Source organism: Haliotis rufescens, unplaced genomic scaffold, assembly GCF_023055435.1.
Source record: "Haliotis rufescens isolate VD_foot unplaced genomic scaffold, xgHalRufe1.0.p SCAF_2, whole genome shotgun sequence".
NCBI classification, from domain to species: Eukaryota; Metazoa; Mollusca; class Gastropoda; order Lepetellida; family Haliotidae; genus Haliotis; species Haliotis rufescens.
The window spans coordinates 22,165,616-22,189,696 of NW_025963890.1; the positions used below are offsets into that span (position 1 = coordinate 22,165,616).

General features: G+C 41.7%; 1 protein-coding gene across 6 annotated transcripts in view; it reads left to right on the forward strand.

Annotated features, from left to right (window-relative positions):
* Window positions 1–24,081, forward strand: part of LOC124112001 (glycogen debranching enzyme-like) — a 58,942-nt gene that overhangs the window by 30,181 nt on the left and 4,680 nt on the right. For all 6 annotated transcript variants that reach the window (XR_007222175.1, XR_007222176.1, XM_046471966.2 and 3 more), the window contains 20 exons: window positions 586–773; window positions 1,103–1,226; window positions 1,811–1,974; window positions 2,619–2,720; window positions 4,831–4,983; window positions 5,359–5,509; window positions 6,117–6,336; window positions 7,616–7,887; window positions 8,522–8,655; window positions 9,171–9,304; window positions 10,333–10,514; window positions 11,393–11,495; window positions 13,048–13,273; window positions 13,736–13,847; window positions 14,495–14,630; window positions 15,080–15,192; window positions 15,814–16,022; window positions 20,271–20,368; window positions 20,787–20,874; window positions 23,413–23,601. Coding sequence is in view for 4 of the 6 variants with exons in the window: in XM_046471966.2 (XP_046327922.2) it covers window positions 586–773; window positions 1,103–1,226; window positions 1,811–1,974; window positions 2,619–2,720; window positions 4,831–4,983; window positions 5,359–5,509; window positions 6,117–6,336; window positions 7,616–7,887; window positions 8,522–8,655; window positions 9,171–9,304; window positions 10,333–10,514; window positions 11,393–11,495; window positions 13,048–13,273; window positions 13,736–13,847; window positions 14,495–14,630; window positions 15,080–15,192; window positions 15,814–16,022; window positions 20,271–20,368; window positions 20,787–20,874; window positions 23,413–23,601 (3,098 nt within the window). In the remaining 2 variants the exon portion in view is untranslated. The remainder of the gene's footprint in view (window positions 1–585; window positions 774–1,102; window positions 1,227–1,810; window positions 1,975–2,618; window positions 2,721–4,830; window positions 4,984–5,358; window positions 5,510–6,116; window positions 6,337–7,615; window positions 7,888–8,521; window positions 8,656–9,170; window positions 9,305–10,332; window positions 10,515–11,392; window positions 11,496–13,047; window positions 13,274–13,735; window positions 13,848–14,494; window positions 14,631–15,079; window positions 15,193–15,813; window positions 16,023–20,270; window positions 20,369–20,786; window positions 20,875–23,412; window positions 23,602–24,081) is intronic.

Consider the following 24,081-nt stretch of genomic DNA (forward strand, 5'->3'; position numbering starts at 1 on the left):
GGGCATCCATAGACTCAAAGACCATAGGAGAAGACCTGAAACACCCCAGGACACTCCCCCCAAAATAAATTTTGTACACTGTATATTCTTTTGTATGCAAAGACATCAATTATTACTGACATTTTTCACTTTTTTATTCAATAAAAATCGGTGAAATTTCTTTAGTAGGCCTGATAATGATACCTCCAAGGGCGGAGTCTGAATTTGAAATCGTTTGAGTCAGTGTTTGATTCCAAATGTAAATCCTGTGACACTTATCTTCTTCTTATCGTAAATGAACAGGTAGCTTGGCATCACACACGGATAGGATTTATGGATGAACAACTTCTTTATTACAATTAAGAGCGACGTCTCAGTGTAGGTTCTAACACCGTTATCAAGCACATGAACAACTTCGTTATTACAATTAGGAGCAGCGTTTCGTGTAGGTTTAACACTATTATCAAGCACTTGCACTCTCACTTACTCACTCACTCACTCCTAGTGAGCCTCATTTGATGTGAAGCATATGTACAAGTTAATGCCCAACTACCATGCAGAATAGCTTTATTAGTTTTATAATGAATCCGTATTTATTTTTCACAGGGTCTAATGTTTATATACGACGAGAACTGTTAGCATGGGGAGACAGTGTGAAGCTACGCTATGGACAGAAACCAGAAGACTGTCCCTATCTATGGAATCACATGAGAGACTATGCAGAGACAACTGCTCGGATCTTCCATGGTGTGAGACTGGACAACTGTCACAGCACACCCATACATGTGGCTGAGGTATACTCTCAAACTAGTCCTAACAATGAAACAACCCAAGAGTATTATGAAGTTAAAGAATTTGTTGTTTTCAGTGCAGGACAACTAAGTTATGAGTAGACACAGTATATGTAAATACCTCTCATGTATTGTAAGAAAAAGACAGCAATGATTGTGATATGTGTGCTTATGTTAATATATTACCTGGCTTAAGGTTATGAGAATGCAAAGTTATGTTGTAGTGATACTTATTTCAACAATATTGTCACGGGACCTACATCTGAATTTCCTGGTCTGAATTATATTTTGCCCATCGCAAACTGGTCCTTACCAGTAAACTTGTCTTGTAGTACATGTTGGATGCTGCCAGAAAGGTGCAGCCTGACCTGTACGTGATTGCGGAGTTGTTCACTGGAGGCGAGCATCTTGACAATCTCTTCATCAACAGACTGGGCATCAACTCTCTCATCAGAGGTAACTATGGGGGGCACAGTTGGCCAAGTGTGCTGAGGCATCGCAATTCACTGTGCAGAGTAATATCCCTTAGCTATGCCAGGATCCGTTCATCATTTTTCTGAATCCCAGATTTTCATCACATTTCGCTGAGCAGAGTTACATCCCTTAGCTATGCCAGGATCCGTTCATCATGTTTCTGAATCCCAGATTTTCCCCAATTGTGATACTAGGTCGGCAGCACAATACTCATGCTCCTGGGTTTCACCAAAGTGGTGAACATCTATGATACACATCATTTTGGATTTTCCTCCCACGTGAAGCTGTTCCATAATTTGAAACATGATATAAAATGTAGTCCACACCTTCTTGGAAGTAAATGCATAGTCATATTCCTGTGAATATACTATACATCTTGCACTTGAAATATCACAAGCATTGGTTATGCCAACCAATCCAGACAACATAGTATAAAAAATGTTGAGCTACTCAAATATATGTTTATTCTGATTTCTGGCCTAACATTGGCACCAGATAATTTATAACAAGAATATACTCGATATTGTTTTTATCACTCCTCAGCACTACCTCACGTTATGTTTCAGAGGCGCTGATGGCCTGGGACGCCCACGAAGAAGGCAGGCTGGTTCACAGATATGGAGGTGTCCCAGTTGGGTCATTTGTCCAGCCCCGCATCCAGCCCCTAGTCCAAACCATGGCTCATGCTATCTTCTTTGATCAGACTCACGACAATCCAAGTCCAATAGCGGTGGGTTGACTTGTCTTCATTAAGGTAGAATCCAGTTTTATAAAGGGACTATTCTCAACATCTGGCTTCACAAGGTGATTGACCAATCAGAAAGTCCATAGTGATACGGAATCTGCAATGTTGTCTGTGAGGTGAGGTGTAACGTCATGTCCAGGATTATTGCACTTATATAGCGACGTGCATGCATGTGTGTGTGTGTCTGTTTGTACTAGTCCAGACTGATGCGGATTTATAGTGCTAGCCCACTGAGATACCATGTCACAGTTTAACATGCATACCCCACTCAGACACAGTATACTGACTCCGAGCCTACCTGTCCCACCACCAGACCACGGAGGCTGTCTACACTTTTGTCAAAGTGATAGATATTTTTCAGGCCAACTTTCAGGAATTGTTTGCTTTTTATAAGATATTTATACAGTGCAGTTACCCATTACATGTAGATCTAAAAATTCTGAGCATTTATCAAATGTATCTGGAACCATCGATTCACACAATGATGGGTGTTATATTTTTGGCATCGTCACTCATGGTGTGGAAAACATCATTAAATATGGAAATGTCATATGAAATGATATTTGAAGAATACAGATTAAGATATAGGTGGATATTTGATTTTGGGTTTTTATTGTTTATCTCCTCAGAAACGTTCTGCTTACGATCTCTGGCCAACTGCTGCTCTGGTGTCCATGGCCTTCTGTGCAACAGGAAGTAACAGAGGATATGACCAGTTGGTCCCTCATCATGTAAGTCTAGGAGTGTCAATACTTCCTCTGGTGATGCTGGAGAGAGTGATTGAAGTATTGTAGGACTGTAACTGTCATTACTTTCTCTGATGATGCTGGAGAGAGTGATTGAAGTATTTTAGGACTGTAACTGTCATTACCTCCTCTGATGATGCTGGAGAGAGTGATTGAAGTATTGTAGGACTGTAACTGTCATTACTTTCTCTGATGATGCTGGAGAGAGTGATTGAAGTATTGTAGGACTGTAACTGTCATTACTTTCTCTGATGATGCTGGAGAGAGTGATTGAAGTATTGTAGGACTGTAACTGTCATTACCTCCTCTGATGATGCTTGAGAGAGTGATTGAAGTATTGTAGGACTGTAACTGTCATTATTTTCTCTGATAATGCTGGAGAGAGTGATTGAAGTATTTTAGGACTGTAACTGTCAATACCTCCTCTGATGATGCTGGAGAGAGTGATTGAAGTATTGTAGGACTGTAGCTGTCATTATTTTCTCTGATGATGCTGGAGAGAGTGATTGAAGTATTGTAGGACTGTAACTGTCATTACCTCCTCTGATGATGCTGGAGAGAGTGATTGAAGTATTGTAGGACTGTGACAGTCATTACCTCCTCTCATGATACTTGAGAGAGTGATTGAAGTATTGTAGGACTGTAACTGTCATTATTTTCTCTGATAATGCTGGAGAGAGTGATTGAAGTATTTTAGGACTGTAACTGTCAATACCTCCTCTGATGATGCTGGAGAGAGTGATTGAAGTATTGTAGGACTGTAGCTGTCATTATTTTCTCTGATGATGCTGGAGAGAGTGATTGAAGTATTGTAGGACTGTAACTGTCATTACCTCCTCTGATGATGCTGGAGAGAGTGATTGAAGTATCGTAGGACTGTAACTGTCATTACTTTCTCTGATGATGCTGGAGAGAGTGATTGAAGTATTGTAGGACTGTAGCTGTCATTATTTTCTCTGATGATGCTGGAGAGAGTGATTGAAGTATTGTAGGACTGTAACTGTCATTACCTCCTCTGATGATGCTGGAGAGAGTGATTGAAGTATTGTAGGACTGTGACAGTCATTACCTCTTCTGATGATATTTTAGAGAGTGATTGAAGTATTGTAGGACTGTAACTGACATTACCTCCTCTAATGATGCTTGAGAGAGTGATTGAAGTATTGTAGGACTGTAACTGTCATTATTTTCTCTGATGATGCTGGAGAGAGTGATTGAAGTATTATAGGACTGTGACTCATTATTTTCTCTGATGATGCTGAAGAGAGTGATTGAAGTATTGTAGGACTGTAACTGTCATTACTTCCTCTGATGATGCTGGAGAGAGTGATTGAAGTATTGTAGGACTGTGACTCATTATTTTCTCTGATGATGCTGGAGAGAGTGACTGAAGTATTGTAGGACTGTAACTGTCATTACTTCCTCTGATGATGCTGGAGAGAGTGATTGAAGTATTGTGGGACTGTAACTGCAAACTCCCTCTGATGATGCTGGAGAGAGTGATTGAAGTATTGTAGGACTGTAACTGTCATTACTTTCTCTGATGATGCTGGAGAGAGTGATTGAAGTATTGTAGGACTGTAACTTCAAACTCCCTCTGATGATGCTTGAGAGAGTGATTGAAGTATTGTAGGACTGTAACTGTCATTATACTTTCTCTGATGATGCTGGAGAGAGTGATTGAAGTATTGTAGGACTGTAACTGCAAACTCCCTCTGATAATGCTTGAGAGAGTGATTGAAGTATTTTAGGACTGTAACTGCACACTCCCACTGATGATGCTGGAGAGAGTGATTGAAGTATTGTAGGACTGTAGCTGTCATTATTTTCTCTGATGATGCTTGAGAGAGTGATTGAAGTATTGTAGGACTGTAACTGTCATTACTTTCTCTGATGATGCTGGAGAGAGTGATTGAAGTATTGTATGACTGTAACTGTCATTACTTTCTCTATGATATGCAGAAAATGAGTTATTGAAGTATCATAGGAGTGTGGGGAAAATGTGCTATCCTATTTGATCCGGTTTATTAACCAATCACACAGTGACACAACATGAGTGTACTATATCTGGAATAGAGTCCTCTTTGGTCCACAGATCCATGTAGTGAAGGAAGAGAGACTGTACCCATCATGGACCGAGGCACAAAACCCAGACGCCAGCCATATCAACAAGACATTCGGCATCACGTTGGGGAAGAGGATGTTGAACCAGCTGCACTATGAGATGGGCATGAACGGATTCACACAGGTAGTGCAGCCATGTCTAGAAACGGCAACTGATGGAAGCAGCACCTACTTGTTAGGAGATAACCTGCTGTGTTTTCAGTGTAGAGCAATGTTACCTGGAGATCTTATGGCAGTAAATTAAACATCATACTGAATGCCCAGCATGAGTTTTCAGATGTAAACTTTAGCATCATCAAATCTGTTAGTCAGAGGTTGTTATTGTTAACTGACACCTTCCCCAAATCTTGGTAGAAATAAGATTGTCTGATTCAATCCACAGGACCTCTGATTAATGGTTACATAGCATTGATGGATCCAATAATCCACATGGATTGATGGATCATTTGATCAGGTTCTCCAGGTTTATTCTGTGTTCACACTTGTAATATGGCTTCAGGTATACGTAGATCAGCTCGACCCTGCCGTTGTGTCCGTGACCAGGCACAACCCACGAACACACGAGTCTATAGTCCTGGTATCCCGCACAGCATTCCAGAATCCTGACAACCCTGATGACACGGGATACATCCGACCTATCACTGTGGAAGGTGAAACTAATTGTAGTTTACTATGATAGACACCTATTACTACATTAATTAAGAATGAACTTTTGTGAGTTCATTGAAGTATTAACCTTCATAGAGTGAGGTCCTAACTGTATGAACGTTGGAGCTTGAGAAGGTGATTATAAAAATGTGTCAAATAGACACTAACATAAGTTCATAGGTTGCTGTAGATTGTCACATTGAGTCAAGACATGGATCGAGTTGATTTGACGATAGTTTGAATGTGCATTTCTTTGTTTTGTTCTCCAAAATTGGTTGTAGCGGACTGTAGTCCATCAGTGTTTTCATCATTTTTGAGAATACAGTCTCGAGAAAAACATATGAATGTCAAATTGTGTCATTCATACACTTATGAACATCAATTTTGCGGTCATTTGGCCGACTTCTCGTCCATATATCGTGGAAACTTCACATTAAAAAATTATTCAGATTTGAGAACCATGTATTGCACAATGTAACGTTCTGTCCACGCATCCTGTCTGTATCATTGCCTTCCTTGTGTGTAAAATACTGTGTCAATAATGAAAGAATACATGTTTCATATTCAAGCATCAGTAATCTGTATATCATATATCATTTTCCCATACAGGGATCATCGAGGAGATTATATTTGAGGGACGCATGCGCAGTGCAAAAGGTTACACATACGAGGAAAACAAAGAATTCATCAATGGGCTTCCAGAGTATTACCTTGAACTCCGAGAGCATGTGAAGGTTGAGGACAGTGGTATGGTGAAGGTCAAAGAGTTAGGGGACAAGATGGAGGTGTCGTTTGCATCCTTCACCCCTGGCAGTGTGGTTGCTTTCAGGTGAATCATTAATATCTTCTATCCAAACAATAGAACTTGGTTAAACAGGACTGGAGGCCTATAGCCCTGACTTGAAGTGACTGCCTTGAGCGTGCCATGCACTCAAGGACCTAGTTGTTGTCATGCTGTGGCATGGACTAACATACTGTACTGTCCATCCACATTTAGGGTGAGTGAGTATGGTTTTATGTTGCTTTTAGCAATATTCCAGCAATATCTCGGCGGGGGACACCAGAAATGGGCTTCACACATAGTACCCATGGGTAATGGAACCAAGGGTATGACGAGCAAATGCTTAAACCACTAAGCTACCTCTAGAAGGGGTGTGGCTGGTCCATGGGTGGTTCATAATGCAGACAATAAGTCGTACACCGTCCAATAGTTCTTGATGAAACTCTGAAAGCACATCAGATATCATACAACCCTGTTGGAATAGGTCCTCAGCAGCCTAGGATTGTTTTGAGAGGTGACCAGATGCATCAGATGGTTAGGGTAGGTGACTTGGTTGGTTGTGTGACATTGTACCCTGATATAGTGGGCGGTTCCTCATTATGCAGTGTTAGTTTTTAAAAAGCAATCATGGCCAGTTGCTGTATATATGCTGTATATATATGCTTAACTATGGTCATAACAAACTAAAATCAGTGGTCCACATGAGTTCATTATAGCTGTAGTTTACTGTTGGTAACTTTTGAAAAAGAATTAATTTATTTCTATTTCAATCACCAACCCTATGGTTTGGGGAAAAAATTCCTTGAACCAAGTAATTAAAAAAGAAGGCCTTCTGGATTGTACAAAAATATTTGAAACTTTTTTGATAGTGTAGATCAAATATATCTCTATTAGAATATGAAAAATAAAGAAGACCATATGAAACTTATGCTGACCTGATTGGGTTTGATTTCACTATATACAAGCTGCACCAGTGCAGGAAAAATACACTGCTAATGCAGATAACTTTTACTGTCAGGTTGCACCAAGTGCAGGCAGCTAAATAGTTAGTTTATACAATCTTGTGATGTTTCATGCATGATCAGAGGTCACTGTGTAATTCATAACTTGTAATGGTGGAAAAGTTGAATTTGCCAACAGTTTTCCTCACTGTCTCCGAATGGAAAAGACTTCAAATTTAACTTAGAATGTCAGTTAAAAAGTCTTTATATAGAAAGAAAATGTACTGAAAATAAAATACAGGAACACATTTCCATGCAAGTCTATTTTCTCTTTCAATTTATTCAATAATAAAAAGAACTGAAAATACATTAATATCCCTGTACAGATCATCACTGCGGCAACCAGCCAAGAATGCCATACTGGAGATTCGTCGAGGCCTTGGTCAGTTCGGCTACCTGATGCGGTCCTACAGTGGACACACCATGTTTGATGAGTCTTGGGACACGTCCAACTTTCGAGCAATCGTCTCCACTCTGTCTCTAGCTGATCTCAACCGGGTTCTGTATCGAGTAGACGCGGAGGAGCGCGATGATGGCAACGGGTTTGGATCCTACCACATCCCGAATCATGGTGACCTGATCTACTGTGGACTGAGAGGTGAGGGAGGGGACGAAGGGTAAGAGCTGAGGGTAATTTAATAGTGACAGTGTACATCTTAGCGTGATAAGAGTAAAAGCCAGGTAAGTCACCTCAAAATTACAATTAATCAATTTGGGAAATCTGACCAATTTAATTACACTCTTCACCGAAATTTTATCCTAAACAATACCTGAAATGCAAGAAGGAAACAAAACAAAATTATAATTAAGATTAAAAATCAGTGACTAAGTATATAAATGGTTTGATCCCTGGCCATGTCATACCAAAAGATGTTAAAAGGTAGTACTTGTTGTTACCCTGCCTGTCACTCAGCTTTAAGGGGCTAAAACAAGGACTGGTCGGCTCGGAGTCAGTATAATGTGTCTGAATGGGGTATTCATGTTAAACTGCAGCATGGCAGCTCAAGGGGATAGCACTATAAAATTGGCATTAGTCCGAACTTGTACATGTGCGTGCACATCGCTACATAAGTGCAATAATCTTGAACGCTACATTAAACTGTTTTTTTAAACATGGTTAAGAGAGTGAGAGGCAGATTTGATAAAAAGTTATTAAATTGGTCTGGACTTATGGCTATTGATACGACCTGAAACATACAGTCATCACTGATGTTTGTTACATGTCTCCCCAGGGATAATCTCACTGTTGGCTGAGATCCGACCTCAGAATGACCTTGGCCACCCTCTGTGTAAAAACTTGCGGACTGGGGATTGGCTAGCTGAGTACACTGCCAACAGACTCAAGGTGCATCATGGGACAGAAAAGGTATGCTATAATTAGATTTACATTCTGGTTGAATGTGTGACCGTGATAACTGTGTGTCCTGTACACCCAGCTGTTCAGCACAGGTTTGCCTGGCCTAGCTTGAATGATTTACATGTCCTTGTGGTATAGATAACGTTGACTATGTGTTGTAACAAAATTCCACTCTCAGACATGGTTTCAGAGACATGGCGGTACATTGTAGATTTATATGGCACTAATTGAACTTTGTGTTTCTTATATTTTGTGGAAATCTAAACTTAAGGCTTCAATGTAGAGATGGCATTGTTCATTTTAAACAGAAGTAAATGCTGTCATGCAGTGATATGTTTCTGGGCACAAGTATTCTCTTTCTCTTTGTGGTTGTGGAAGAGAGCTTAGTTCTGACATAGTTTTCTCTTGTGTCATATGTGTTCTTTATGGAGAATATTTGCTACAGCTTGTTTTGTCCAGTCAGTTTTGGTTAATGTGCTGACGCTGTAAGGATTTCTTATGACCATTATGTCTTGCTATCACAGCTGGGGGCCTGGTTCGATGCTGTGTTCAGTTACCTGAAGAAAGTGCCCCGCTACCTGGTGCCATGTTACTTTGATGCCATAGTAACCGGAGCCTATGTTGTCCTACAAACCATGGTAGTTCAACAGCTGTCAGAGTAAGTGGTAGCAAGTAGCTGCAGACTCCTTCTTCCTACTTACTGGCTTTACCAGTTTCTGACTTTACAAGACACCTACTTTCTGACTTTACCAGACACCTACTTACTGGCTTTACCAGTTTCTGACTTTACAAGCCACCTACTTTCTGACTTTACCAGACACCTACTTACTGACTTTACCAGACACCTACTTTCTGACTTTACCAGACACCTACTTACTGGCTTTACCAGCCACCTACTTTCTGACTTTACAAGACATCTACTTTCTAACTTTACCAGACACCTACTTAAGGGCTTTACAATAGACCTACTAACTGACTTTACTAGACACTTACTTACTGCCTTTACCAGACACTTACTTACTGACTTTACTAGACACTTACTTATTGGCTTTTCTAGACACCTACTTCCTGGCTTTACAAGATACCTTCCTGGCTTTACAAGAAACATACTTCTTGTCTTTACCAGACACCTTTCCATGCTTTCCTAGACAGCTTCATCCTGACTTTACCACACACCTACTTCCTGACTTTACCAGATACCTTCTTCCTGGCTTTACCAGACACCTGTTTCCTGGCTTTACTAGACAACTATTACCTGGCTTTACCAGACACCTTCCTGACTTTTCTAGACACCTACTTCCCAGCTTTACTAGACAGCTTCAGCCTGACTTTACTTCGCACCTTCCTGGCTTTATTAGATACCTTCCTGACTTTACTAGACACATACTTCCTGGCTTTACTAGACATCTTCCTCATGACTTCACTAGATACCTTCCTGACTTTACCAGACACCTACGTCCTGGCTTTACTAGACACTTCCAACAGATGGAGGTTATGGTGATGTTCTTGCCATCAGGTTTTCTAACACTAATAATTGACAAGGCACACATTCAATTTTGAAATAGCTGTTACTTATTTGTTTTTTCACAATCTTTATAAAAACAATTAAGACGTCAGATTCTCCTCTCATGTGTATAAAGTTATTTGTGATTTGGGCTGTGAAGATTTAATTTGTTTTACTTCTAGCTTTATTCGTGATGGCTCAACTTTCGTACAAGCCCTTGCCATGGGCTCTGTCCAGCTCTGTGGATTTGTCAAGACCTCCATGTTACCTCCCTTGTCTCCAGACCTTGCAGTGCCACCTGCACGAAGAGAGGTGGACCTGAAAACAGGGGAGGAGATTGAGGCAACACTGTCTTTGGCTGCAGGTATGTTGTGCGGCGTGAGCCTGTTTGTATCTGTCTACAAGCAGGACAAGTCACTGTACACACAGAAACTATACTGGAATCAGTTACATCCTATTCTGTACTGGCATAAACTGACTCTCATAATTATTCTCTACTGACGGACCCTTCAGGGATTTGGGTTGATGTAGGTTCCCAGCACTTAATCCTAGTCGTAAGAGGCCACTATATTAGATCAGGTGGTCTGGCTCAGTGACTGGGTTAATTGTGTGTCATTATGCCTCAGTGTGGGACGTTACTCAAAATAGACACTGCTTTGTGTTGATAAGATTTGACGATCTACAGGCTCCCTCCCTGGAATATTTCTTAGTGCTACATGAAACAAACAACAAACATTGAGTGTTGATTTGTGTGAGCTACATGATACGTCCTAATATATTTTTTTTATCTTTTAATTTTGTATCTGATCTCTGTAATATCTTAGTAATATACCCCCTTCATATGACCTTGTGTGATCTTTCAAACACACCTTCCAGCTGCACATCACAAGTCTGTGAAGGGGATGTGTAAGAAGTGGAAAAAAGGGAGATAATAATATATAGATATAAGTATATATATTTTGTTTTTAGGTTTGTCAGCATCATACCAAATTGGTAGATGTCTAATACCTGCATCACTTCTACTTTGCTGTGATATAACTGAAATACTGTTCAAAGTGGCCATAAACCATTCTCAATGAATCACTGTACAGTTGTGAAAATGATATATGATTTTAAAGTACTGTGTTAGTGTATTTTAAGCAAAATAGATATGCTTAGGTGAAGGCTGTGATAATTCCCTATAACAAATCCCATCTCCCAAAGCGTGGGTGGCTGTTGAACACATTGTGATATATTGCTCAGGTTTCCCACACTTCTCAAGTGGCTACATGAGGAACTGGGGCAGAGACACCTTCATTGCCCTGAGAGGGCTCCTGCTGCTGACTGGGAGATACCAGGAGGCAAGGTTGGTCCATTTAACCAGGTGGCAAGGTTGGTCCATGTAACCAGGTGGCAAGGTTGGTCCATTTAACCCTGAGGAAAGGTTGGTCCATTTAAGCAGGTGTCAAGCTCAGTCCATTTAACCCTGAGGCAAGGTTGGTCCATTTAACCCAGAGACAAGGTTGGTCCACTTAACCAGGTGTCAAGCTCAGTCCATTTAACCCTGAGGCAAGGTTGGTCCATTTAACCCTGAGGCAAGGTTGGTCCATTTACCCAGGTGGCAAGCTCACTACATTTAACCCTGAGGCAAGGTTGGTCCATTTACCCAGGTGGCAAGCTCACTACATTTAACCCTGAGGCAAGGTTGGTCCATTTAACCAGGTGCCAAGGTTGGTCCATTTAACAAGGTGGCAAGGTCAGTCCATGGAACACGAGGCAAGGTCAGTCCATGTAACCTGATTCAAGGTCAGTCCATGTAAAACCACGAGGCAAGGTCAGTCTATGTAACCACGAGGCAAGGTCAGTCCATGTAACCATGAGGCAAGGTCAGTCCATGTAACCATGAGGCAAGGTCAGTCCATGTAACCAGGATTCAAGGTCAGTCCATGTAAAACCACGAGGCAAGGTCAGTCCATGTAAAACCACGAGGCAAGATCAGTCCATGTAACCACGAGGCAAGATCAGTCCATGTAACCATGAGGCAAGGTCAGTCCATGTAACCATGAGGCAAGGTCAGTCCATGTAAAACCAAGAGGCAAGATCAGTCCATGTAACCACGAGGCAAGGTCAGTCCATGTAACCACGAGGCAAGATCAGTCCATGTAACCAGGATTCAAGGTCAGTCCATGTAACCACGAGGCAAGATCAGTCCATGTAACCATGAGGCAAGGTCAGCCTATGTAACCACGAGGCAAGATCAGTCCATGTAACCATGAGGCAAGGTCAGTCCATGTAACCATGAGGCAAGGTCAGTCCATGTAACCATGAGGCAAGGTCAGTCCATGTAACCAGGATTCAAGGTCAGTCCATGTAAAACCACGAGGCAAGGTCAGTCCATGTAAAACCACGAAGCAAGGTCAGTCCATGTAACCATGAGGCAAGGTCAGTCCATGTAACCAAGAGGCAAGGTCAGTCTATGTAACCAGGTGCTGGCTCAGGTCAGTCTTTGTTTCACCATCATGGTAAACATCTTCATTCTGTGTCAATTTGGAATTTCCTCAAACAGTAAGCTGTCATACTGTGAAATACCTTGTGGAAGGTTTGAAAAAGTGAATTCATTTCAGAGCATATTGGAATGACACCTCAATGGAGACAGCCATTATGGTAAACTGCAAAAGTACAGCTCAGTACTGGATAACACAGAAACTGGTCCTGATCCCAGTTCAACAAAATTTTAATGAAATCAGCAGAATTTAGAAAAGAAATAATACGGAAAAGTGCAACATTAAAATAATGAATAAAATTGGTTATGAAATTAAACATGGTGCTTTATTACATGGATATGCAAGCCAGATTGTTGAATGTTGTGTGGTAGTGCTGTAGATCTGGCAATGCACATGGATTGATTGCCATTTCAGGTGCTTGATACTGGCATATGGGGGAACACTGCGACACGGTCTCATCCCCAACTTACTTAACGAGGGTACAGGAGCTCGCTACAATTGCCGCGATGCCATCTGGTGGTGGCTACAGGCAATACAGGAATACACAAAACTGGTACCAGGAGGCAGTGCTATACTCCAAGATAAGGTGTCCCGACTCTACCCTACTGATGACAGTGAAGCTCTCCCTCCTGGCGCTCATGTGAGTTCCCATTACAGAAACCATGTTCAAGGCCTTATTTTATTAGTTGGTTTGCAAATTCTATTTCTTGAAACCTTTATGTCTGTGGTTGACATTAACATAAAATTAGACCCTTTAGTTTTTGTTAAAAAATAGGATCAGTAGGATGAAAAAAGATATCTCTCTGTTTCATTTAGCACTGGTACTGGTGAATCAGTCGATAGTATGTGTGGTGGCTACATTTAAAGTTTTGAGTCACCATTCACAGGTCTTTGCGCGTGTTGCTCTTGTCTGGGTCAGGCAGGGCAACAATTTGTGATTAATTATTTTCATATGTGTCAATATTATTGCACTTGATAGCTTGAATAACGTGTTTGAAATAAGCTTGAAAGTCAAAGGGAATTATTTTATACAGTGGATCACGAGATTGAAAATATGAGATGTGTGTGTCATTAAGAAGAAAAAATGGTTTCTTTCCCCCAGGATCAGCCTCTTTGTGATGTCATCCAGGAGGCCCTTCGTCGCCATGCAGAGGGAATCAAGTACAGGGAACGCAATGCTGGACACCAGATTGACAGTGAGATGACAGATCCAGGTAAACATAGAGCACCATGTTTAACAATGGTGTTATTTTATCTTTATCTGTAAAGAGAAATAAGCTTTGTGTTCATCAGGAAGTTGTTCTGCCGTGATATACCTGGAATATTGCTAAAGCAGCCTAAAACCCAACTCACTCACCCACTCACTCACTCACTCACTCACTCACTCACTCACTCAGGTTAATTTCCTGGAAAAAGGTATAAATTAAAGTTTTATTAAATATGCTCAGATGTTTTGAAAAAGCACATTTTCAGTCAAATATTAATTTCACTGCAAAATTTTTATAAGGTTTCGCAGAAAGCAAATTGTACTGACCTTGATATTATTTTATATGGAATTGTTTTCCATAATTCTCCAGATTTTGTTTGTAAGTGATATCTTATCAAGGAAAAACACTTATCAACTTTGTGATGCCATCACAGTGTTTCGTTATTTTATTTAATACTTGTTGATATCAATGCCCTTAGTCAGCCAAATGAATGTGAAGTGATGAGAGCAGTTGCTGGTTGTATACAGTCAAACCATGTTAGTCCGGACCTTGTTCATCTTGCTTTCGTGATGACAGCTATGATTGGATAATCCCCAATTTTTCTTGGAAGAGTAGGGTTCACTGAATATCCTGCTTGTACACCTGTGTTGCAGGGTTCACTGTGGAAGTGGGTGTGAGGTGGGAGACTGGGTTTGTGTATGGAGGCAATGAACACAACTGTGGGACATGGATGGACAAGATGGGCAGTTCCCTCAAGGCAGACAACAAGGGCAAGCCAGCAACTCCCAGGTAACAGGGGCCAACTCTTCCACCAGCATCCCTGAATACACATGATGGGGACCAGTGACAGCTCAGATTACATCAGCAATACTTCTGTAACATAGCCTCAGCCTTATAGTGATCTACTCTATACATTGCTTCAATATTAGGCACTCGGGCTCTCAAAGTTTTATTTGAAATCTATGAGTTATGCATGTCCTAATTTTATGACCTGACTAAATACAGACATGCATTAATATTACCCCTCATGGTGGACGTATGTATCCTTGGGGAGTGGAGAAACCTATTGTGGAGAAACCTACACACCAACAAAGTAGTGACAATGCACAAAGTACAGATCAGAAAGGGACCATATTCGGACCTTGTTTGTGGCATGTGGAAGGCAAGGGGTGATAAAGCTGCTTCCACAGATCAAGCTCTGTGAGATGTGTGAGAGCCTGTGTGTGTCTGTGTTGCAGGGACGGATCTGCCGTGGAGCTGGTGGGACTCAGTCTCTCGACCCTGAGATGGCTGGCCCAGCTACACACCGAGGGCTTGTACCCCTACAGTGAGGTGACAGCATCAGACAAAGGTGAGTGACATGAGTGAGTGTTCAAGACTAAGGTTGAACTCTTATATAAACAAGTTTGAAGTTAGGGTCTTCTCTAGATTTAAAATCTGTGGCAGCAAATCTTGCTGGCACACATGACACCCATAGTTTCTAACTATGAATAGAATATGAGATGTTTGATTTGCTGGGCATGTTCTGTTTAAGCGAAGTCTTTTTCAATTCTGCCTCTAATCTCCATAATTACAATAAGCAAATATAAAATCCACAAGGCCTATATTAAAGAAGGATAATCAGAGCAATTGTGTCACTAAATCAGAGCATTATGATGAGATTTTGTATTTTTCTAATGTCGGTTTTGCCCATTAATCAGCTATTTCTGCATGGATCTTTGTGAACTCGGTTTCCATTAGGTATGACAATGTGCAGTCATCATATTTTTTTTTACTTTGATTTTTGGCATTGATATGACATTTGACCTTCATGTGGAGATGTATTTGGTTTTACCCTATTTTCAAATCTTTTCTGAAATAAAAAATTGCAATATGTCACTTTAACAATAACTTCAACAAGAAAATAGTAAAAGAATACTTGGAAAACTTGAATTCATGTTTCCAATGCTAAATTCTCATGCTGTATTTCCAGGGCATCAATATAGTGTGTCATTTACCAAATGGGCAGACAAGATCAAGGACAACTTTGAGAAATGTTTCTGGATCAGCAAGTTCCCAGAACCCAAGGAGACCACACCCGAGCTGATCAACAGGAGGCCTATGTACAAGGACTCCTACCATGCCACACAGTTCTGGGCCAACTTCCAACTCAGGCCCAACTTTGCAGTTGCCATGGTGGTGGTGAGTGGGGCTTCAGTTGCTGGGGATTGTCATAGTTAATGTCAAGCCAGGTTGGATATATTGTTCCAATATTTGGAGCACATCCTTCCCCCAGAATATTACTAAAAGCATACAAGTGAACACTTTTGGACTTAACAGCACCAAAAGGAGCAGTTTAGGAACCTCTTTTCCCAATATGTTAGGGATGCAAGAACATTTTTGGAACACTTTTCCCAGTATATTGGGGATGCAAGAACAACTGCAGACTACTTTTCCAGTATATTAGGGATGCAAGAACAACTGGGGAACACTTTTCCCAGTATATTGGGGATGCAAGAACAACTGGGGACTACTTTTCCCAATATATTAGGGATGCAAGAACAACTGGGAAACACTTTTCCCAGTATATTGGGGATGCAAGAACAACTGGGAAACACTTTTCCCAGTATGTTTGGGATGCAAGAACAACTGGGAAACACTTTTCCCAGTATATTGGGGATGCAAGAACAACTGGGAAACACTTTTCCCAGTATATTGGGGATTCAAGAACAACTGGGAAACACTTTTCCCAGTATGTTTGGGATGCAAGAACAACTGGGGACTACTTTTCCCAATATGTTAGGGATGCATGAACAACTGGGAAACACTTTTCCCAGTATATTGGGGATGCAAGAACAACTGGGAAACACTTTTCCCAGTATGTTTGGGATGCAAGAACAACTGGGAAACACTTTTCCCAGTATATTGGGGATGCAAGAACAACTGGGAAACACTTTTCCCAGTATATTGGGGATTCAAGAACAACTGGGAAACACTTTTCCCAGTATGTTTGGGATGCAAGAACAACTGGGGACTACTTTTCCCAATATATTAGGGATGCATGAACAACTTGGAAACACTTTTCCCAGTATGTTTGGGATGCAAGAACAACTGGGGACTACTTTTCCCAATATATTAGGGATGCAAGAACAACTGGGAAACACTTTTCCCAGTATGTTTGGGATGCAAGAACAACTGGGGACTACTTTTCCCAATATATTGGGGATGCAAGAACAACTGGGGACTACTCTTCCCAGTATATTGGGGATGCAAGAACAACTGGGAAACACTTTTCCCAGTATATTGGGGATGCAAGAACAACTGGGAAACACTTTTCCCAGTATGTTTGGGATGCAAGAACAACTGGGGACTACTTTTCCCAATATATTAGGGATGCAAGAACAACTGGGAAACACTTGTCCCAGTATGTTTGGGATGCAAGAACAACTGGGGACTACTTTTCCCAATATATTAGGGATGCAAGAACAACTGGGAAACACTTTTCCAAGTATATTGGGGATATTGGGGAAGTACTTTTCCCAGTATATTAGTATTGAAAAAAGCATGATGACATGTGTCCATGGTGTCCCTTTATGCTACATTTGCACGAAGAAATTGATTTGTTGTGGCCTTGCTGAATTATTTTATGTCAGTGATTGTAATCGACACCATGTGATTTATGTAATATGACTGATCCTATGAGATTTACACTCTTCTCAGGAGTAGGCCCCTTGGAGATTAAGGGTGAGAACATGTCCCCATTTACTTATGCTTGTCATAAGAGGCATCTATATTTTGCATGTCATCATTCCCCAACAACCTGGGATTTACTCATAATATCGACCACTGGTTTGTGTGACCCAGATGATTTACATTCCATGTTGATATGCAGCTGTAATTTTTTTTACAGCTACAACAAACAAATGGCTAGTGTCTGCTGATTTGTCTCAGTCACAATTAGAAGTGCAAGATCAGATATCCAAATATTGCTCACCTCCTAATTTTGTATCTGAGTTCTATTTCCTCACCAATCTCAATAAAATTAGATCTTAGTTCTCGCTACCGCTAAACAAAGATCTGAGGACACGATCTCATTACGGGTCACGTCAGACCGACCTTGCGCGAACTTTGACCGACCAATGGAATGACTGACAAGAAGTCGACATTAGCCAATCAGAAGGCAGCTTTCTTGTGCTTTACTGCACTAATTTCAAATTGGCGACTACACTTCGAAACATATTTTGACAAATTCTCGATAAAAAATTTGAAACCTGAACAAAAGAACATTCTGGAATGGCAAATATATGGTCTAGATTGTAAGGAGTCAGTCGTTAAGCCCCTAACTATCATTTGGAATACCCCTGTTAAAGTTTTCAAGGTTGCATGATTAGAAATCACTTTCCGACTGTCACTTTCATGATCTGGTAATCGACGCTCTGATTGGTCAGATGTAAGGTCGTTCTGACATAACCCCTAATGGGATGTCCTCAGATCTTTGTTTAGCTGTGGTGAGAACTAAGATCTGATTTTAATGAGATTGATTTCCTCACATACCCCCTTGATGTAACGTATATTCTCTCGGCCGGTGTGATCTTGTGCCATGGTCATGTGGCTGGAATATTGCTGACTGCAGTGAGATGTAGCGTATATTCCCTTGGCCGGTGTGATCTTGTGCCATGGTCATGTGGCTGGAATATTGCTGACTGCAGTGAGATGTAGCGTATATTCTCTTGGCCGGTGTGATCTTGTGCCATGGTCATGTGGCTGGAATATTGCTGACTGCAGTGAGATGTAGCGTATATTCTCTTGGCCGGTGTGATCTTGTGCCATGGTCATGTGGCTGGAATATTGCTGACTGCAGTGAGATGTAGCGTATATTCCCTTGGCCGGTGTGATCTTGTGCCATGGTCATGTGGCTGGAATATTGCTGACTGCAGTGAGATGTAGCGTATATTCTCTGGGCCAGTGTGATCTTGTGCCATGGTCATGTGGCTGGAATATTGCTGACTGCAGTGTGATGTAACGTATATTCTCTCGGCCGGTGTGATCTTGTGCCATGGTCATGTGGCTGGAATATTGCTGACTGCAGTGAGATGTAGCGTATATTCCCTTGGCCGGTGTGATCTTGTGCCATGGTCATGTGGCTGGAATATTGCTGACTGCAGTGAGATGTAGCGTATATTCTCTTGGCCGGTGTGATCTTGTGCCATGGTCATGTGGCTGGAATATTGCTGACTGCAGTGAGATGTAGCGTATATTCCCTTGGCCGGTGTGATCTTGTGCCATGGTCATGTGGCTGGAATATTGCTGACTGCAGTGAGATGTAGCGTATATTCCCTTGGCCGGTGTGATCTTGTGCCATGGTCATGTGGCTGGAATATTGCTGACTGCAGTGAGATGTAGCGTATATTCTCTGGGCCAGTGTGATCTTGTGCCATGGTCATGTGGCTGGAATATTGCTGACTGCAGTGTGATGTAACGTATATTCTCTCGGCCGGTGTGATCTTGTGCCATGGTCATGTGGCTGGAATATTGCTGACTGCAGTGAGATGTAGCGTATATTCCCTTGGCCGGTGTGATCTTGTGCCATGGTCATGTGGCTGGAATATTGCTGACTGCAGTGAGATGTAGCGTATATTCTCTGGGCCAGTGTGATCTTGTGCCATGGTCATGTGGCTGGAATATTGCTGACTGCAGTGAGATGTAGCGTATATTCCCTTGGCCAGTGAGCTCTTGTGCCATGGTCATGTGGCTGGAATATTGCTGACTGCAGTGAGATGTAGCGTATATTCTCTGGGCCAGTGTGATCTTGTGCCATGGTCATGTGGCTGGAATATTGCTGACTGCAGTGAGATGTAGCGTATATTCCCTTGGCCAGTGAGCTCTTGTGCCATGGTCATGTGGCTGGAATATTGCTGACTGCAGTGAGATGTAGCGTATATTCTCTGGGCCAGTGTGATCTTGTGCCATGGTCATGTGGCTGGAATATTGCTGACTGCAGTGAGATGTAGCGTATATTCCCTTGGCCAGTGAGCTCTTGTGCCATGGTCATGTGGCTGGAATATTGCTGACTGCAGTGAGATGTAGCGTATATTCTCTGGGCCAGTGTGATCTTGTGCCATGGTCATGTGGCTGGAATATTGCTGACTGCAGTGAGATGTAGCGTATATTCCCTTGGCCAGTGAGCTCTTGTGCCATGGTCATGTGGCTGGAATATTGCTGACTGCAGTGAGATGTAGCGTATATTCTCTTGGCCGGTGTGATCTTGTGCCATGGTCATGTGGCTGGAATATTGCTGACTGCAGTGAGATGTAGCGTATATTCCCTTGGCCAGTGCGCTCTTGTGCCATGGTCATGTGGCTGGAATATTGCTGACTGCAGTGAGACAACCAGCTAGTGGAATAGTGACTGTTCAAGTGTGCAATTACTGACATCTTCTCTGCTGTGCAGGCCCCTGAGTTGTTTGATGTGGACAATGCCTGGTCGGCCCTGGAGACAGCAGGGGAGGTCCTTCTTGGACCCCTCGGGATGAAGACACTCGACTCAAGGTAGCAGTTGGGGACTTGGAACAATCTCATTAAAATCTGCTTGGATCTGTTACTCATATACAATGCCATGTCAGGTGGACTTTCTCATCAGCCAATCAGAATTGAGGCTTCAAACTTCTCGTATTCAAACATCATATCTGATTTCTGTATCTTGAAAATGAACTTAAACAACTTCTGTAAGTACAAAGTATAACGGTGCCATTTTATTGTTGTGGATATTCATATAGTTCATTGTTTTTTCACCTCCTCCAACTTCTGAATTTTCTGAAAAAATATGGCCTCAATGCAGTCTGGATGAAACATTATGCTTGGGCCTTTTTTTTTTTATTAGTTTTGGGCCATCATGTTAGAGCTTTTAATACAGTGTCTGGTGTAAAGATTTTCTCCATGGTTTTCCATTCTACACCAATCTACATAGGGACTGGGGCTATGAAGGAGATTATGACAACGCCAACGATGGAGATAACACCAAGCTGGCCCGCGGATGGAACTACCATCAAGGCCCGGTGAGTTGCACTGAAAATACAGTCCAGGGAATAATGTTTTAGGCTTCACTGCTCTCACATAATCTACATGAGTCCCTTTGTACAAGAAATTGTCACATGACATTCACCAAGATGGACACTGTATAAGTTTCAGTTGGCATGTTTGCTTTATGTGGGAGGAAGGCCCTAAGTGATGCAGGTTTTAGATGTTTACTCACGGGCACAGGTATGGTACTGACATCCTATAAACATAATCAGGAAAAACTGGGATTTGAACCCACAGTCATAGGTTCCTGGCATGCCAAAGGGAAACAACTTTTCACAGTGGATTCCAGCACCTTATGCAATGGGGCCACCCCTGGACTTTTGAAAGTGGAAAAAGTATAGAATTTATTGTCAGCACTAAAGAAAAGTGAAAAAAGTAAGCTTCCCTTGCTCTCATTAATCAAGTGATGCATTTCCCTCGACACATACTGGAGTTGATCATATATGGCTAGTGTTATCGAGTGTCAGATAAACTTGGTATCATGATCCAATAAATATGCAAATGAGGTCACCTGGTAGGAACTACTTTTATGCTACAAACATTCTACAAATGTCTACTTGCTCAGTAGTCTTGTGACCAATGTTTCCAATAAGTTTAGGTATGGGTCTCTGATGTGTGGGTGCTTCATAAATGGCTGCAATTTATTGGCACTATATGATAAATGGGGCAATTCACTCAAACATTGTATTTATATGCAGTTTCTAAAGTTTCTTCATTGAGTGAAATTTTGTCTTAAACATCGATTATTTTAAGAATTACATTACATGATAAAGAGATTAATACCCTCGTGTGTTTCCATATCATAAGGGGTCATGGGTGGCCCAGTCGTCTAAGGCAGTGTGATTCGCTGTGCAGAGTTGCGTCCCTTGGGCACGCCAGAAACTTATGATTGTGAGATCGATTCCCTGGGATAGAATAGGTCTTCAACAACCCATGCTTTCCGTAAAGGCGACTATGCTAGTCGTAAGAGGCGACTAACAGATTGTATCCCAATTGTGTAGACCAATGCTCATGGTGTCAATCACTGGATTGTCTGGTATAAACTTGATTATTTACAGACCGCCATCATATAAATGGAATATTGCTGAGTGCTGCGTTCAACAACAAACAAACGAACAAAAATGTCGAAAGTGACAAAAGTTTACAAGTATGCTTGTTGTGAAACTTAGCTGGAGTAGATAGTCAGAGTGGATGCTGAGTAGTACTTGGGTTTAAGCCAAGAAACATACACTCTTAGCTAAGGCCAGGCCCTACCTCCACAGGACGATGTGAGTGTATAGGAGTTACTAAGGGGGCACGAGTGGCCCAGTCGTCTAAGGCGCCGCTTTTGCTGTGCAGAGTAGTGTCCCTTGGGCACGCCAGAAACCTATGATTGTGGGTCCGAATCCCGGTTCACCCGATTATGTTTCTAGGTTTGTCAGCACCATACCGGTGCTCGTGGGTTACACCGAAGTAGTAAACGTCTGAGACCTGCATCACTGCGGGCTTTCCTCCCACATTAAGCTGACATGCTGTGATATAAACTGGAATACTGTTAAAAGCGGCGTTAAACCCACCTCCCTCCCTCACTCACTCACTCACTCCATATCATAAATGTCATATATTAGGAACAAAAGAGTGTATTATGTGAACCAATTTACTATAAGATACAGAAACACACTCCACTAATGATCTCTGTGTTTTGTCACATCAGATTCACTGCCAGAAACAATGACATGTATCATATCACAAAACAAGAGTCATCAACACATCCCAAATAATCAAAAGGCACTAGTTCTCCACTAGGCTGATCTGGTTCATGTAGAAATATTCTACCGTTTAGGTCTAAGAATGTTTATGAATACCGCCCCAGAACTCCTAAACTGATGACTTTTGGGTTACTATCAAAATCAGTTGTGGTTTCCTCAAGTTGATGACAACTGGTACGGACCTCATGAAAGGTCTCTATGTTCAGGTTTCACCAGGCGCATGTAACTGTCAATCATGTCTGTTGATGCCACCTTATTCAACTTAATTAGCGCCCAGGGCACTCTCAAACTTAGAAATAGGGGGTGCTTATTAGTATATAATTTTGGTGGAAAAAAACAGAATTGAAAGAACGTAAATTTCTTGATTTGGCAAACGCAGCAAACGACCGCTCTCAGTATTTTACCCCTTTAGATATATATGTCTCTTACAAATACTACTACTCATGACATCAATCACTGGATTGGCTGGTCCAGACTTGATTATTTACAGACCGCCGTCATATAGCTGGAATATTGCTGAGTGCAGCGTTAAACAACAAACAAACTAATAGCCCATAATAAAGGGTGCACATAACACAGGAGTGCGCATTATACTCGAATAAATAAGTTTTGTGTACACTGATAAATCGGAAGGGGCGCTTATTAGGATTGTTCACTTTCCAATATATTAGCAAATTTTGCCATGGGCGCATATAAGAGCGAGACGCTTATTACATCGAATACAGTTATTGGCCTTCTTTATACATATTCTGTCTCTCCCTTCAGGAGTGGGTATGGCCTATTGGGTACTTCTTGCGAGCCAAGCTGTACTTCGCATCAGTACTGGAGAAGACCACACCAGGTGTTCTGAAGGAGACAGTCAACTTCGTGGAGACAGCGCTGAGTCAGCACTACAAGGAGGTCATGACCTCGGCCTGGCAATCTCTTCCAGAACTCACCAACTCTAACGGATCGGTCAGTTCAGCTCTTACTCAGAACATCTAACAAAGAAGAAGTTGATCACATGACATAACAACTTCTTTACTCTTTGGAACAACAATTCAGGGCTATTTGACCTGATGAAAGGGCAAGAGGTAGCCCTGAAGCGTCATTACAAAGAATTAGAAAGTTGTTATGCATAAAAATAAGTGTCAGGTATTCATGTTCTCCCAACTTTTAAATGCCTACCAAAAACCTAGTTCACATGTGTAATCTTGCTGTCATAATACATTGTTGTTGCTTGAAATATACAGTCAGGGTGTAAGTTGGTTTTGATACTGCTTTGATCAGTAGGAAGCCTAAAACATCCAAGGTTAAAGATGTTTGCACTGTGGTGCCAACAGACCATGTATCACACTCAGGATAGATCTGGGATTCAAACCAGGACAAGGGACGTGTGGTAGCCTAGTGGTTAAAGCATTCGCTCATCATGCAGAAGACCTGGGTTCAATTCCC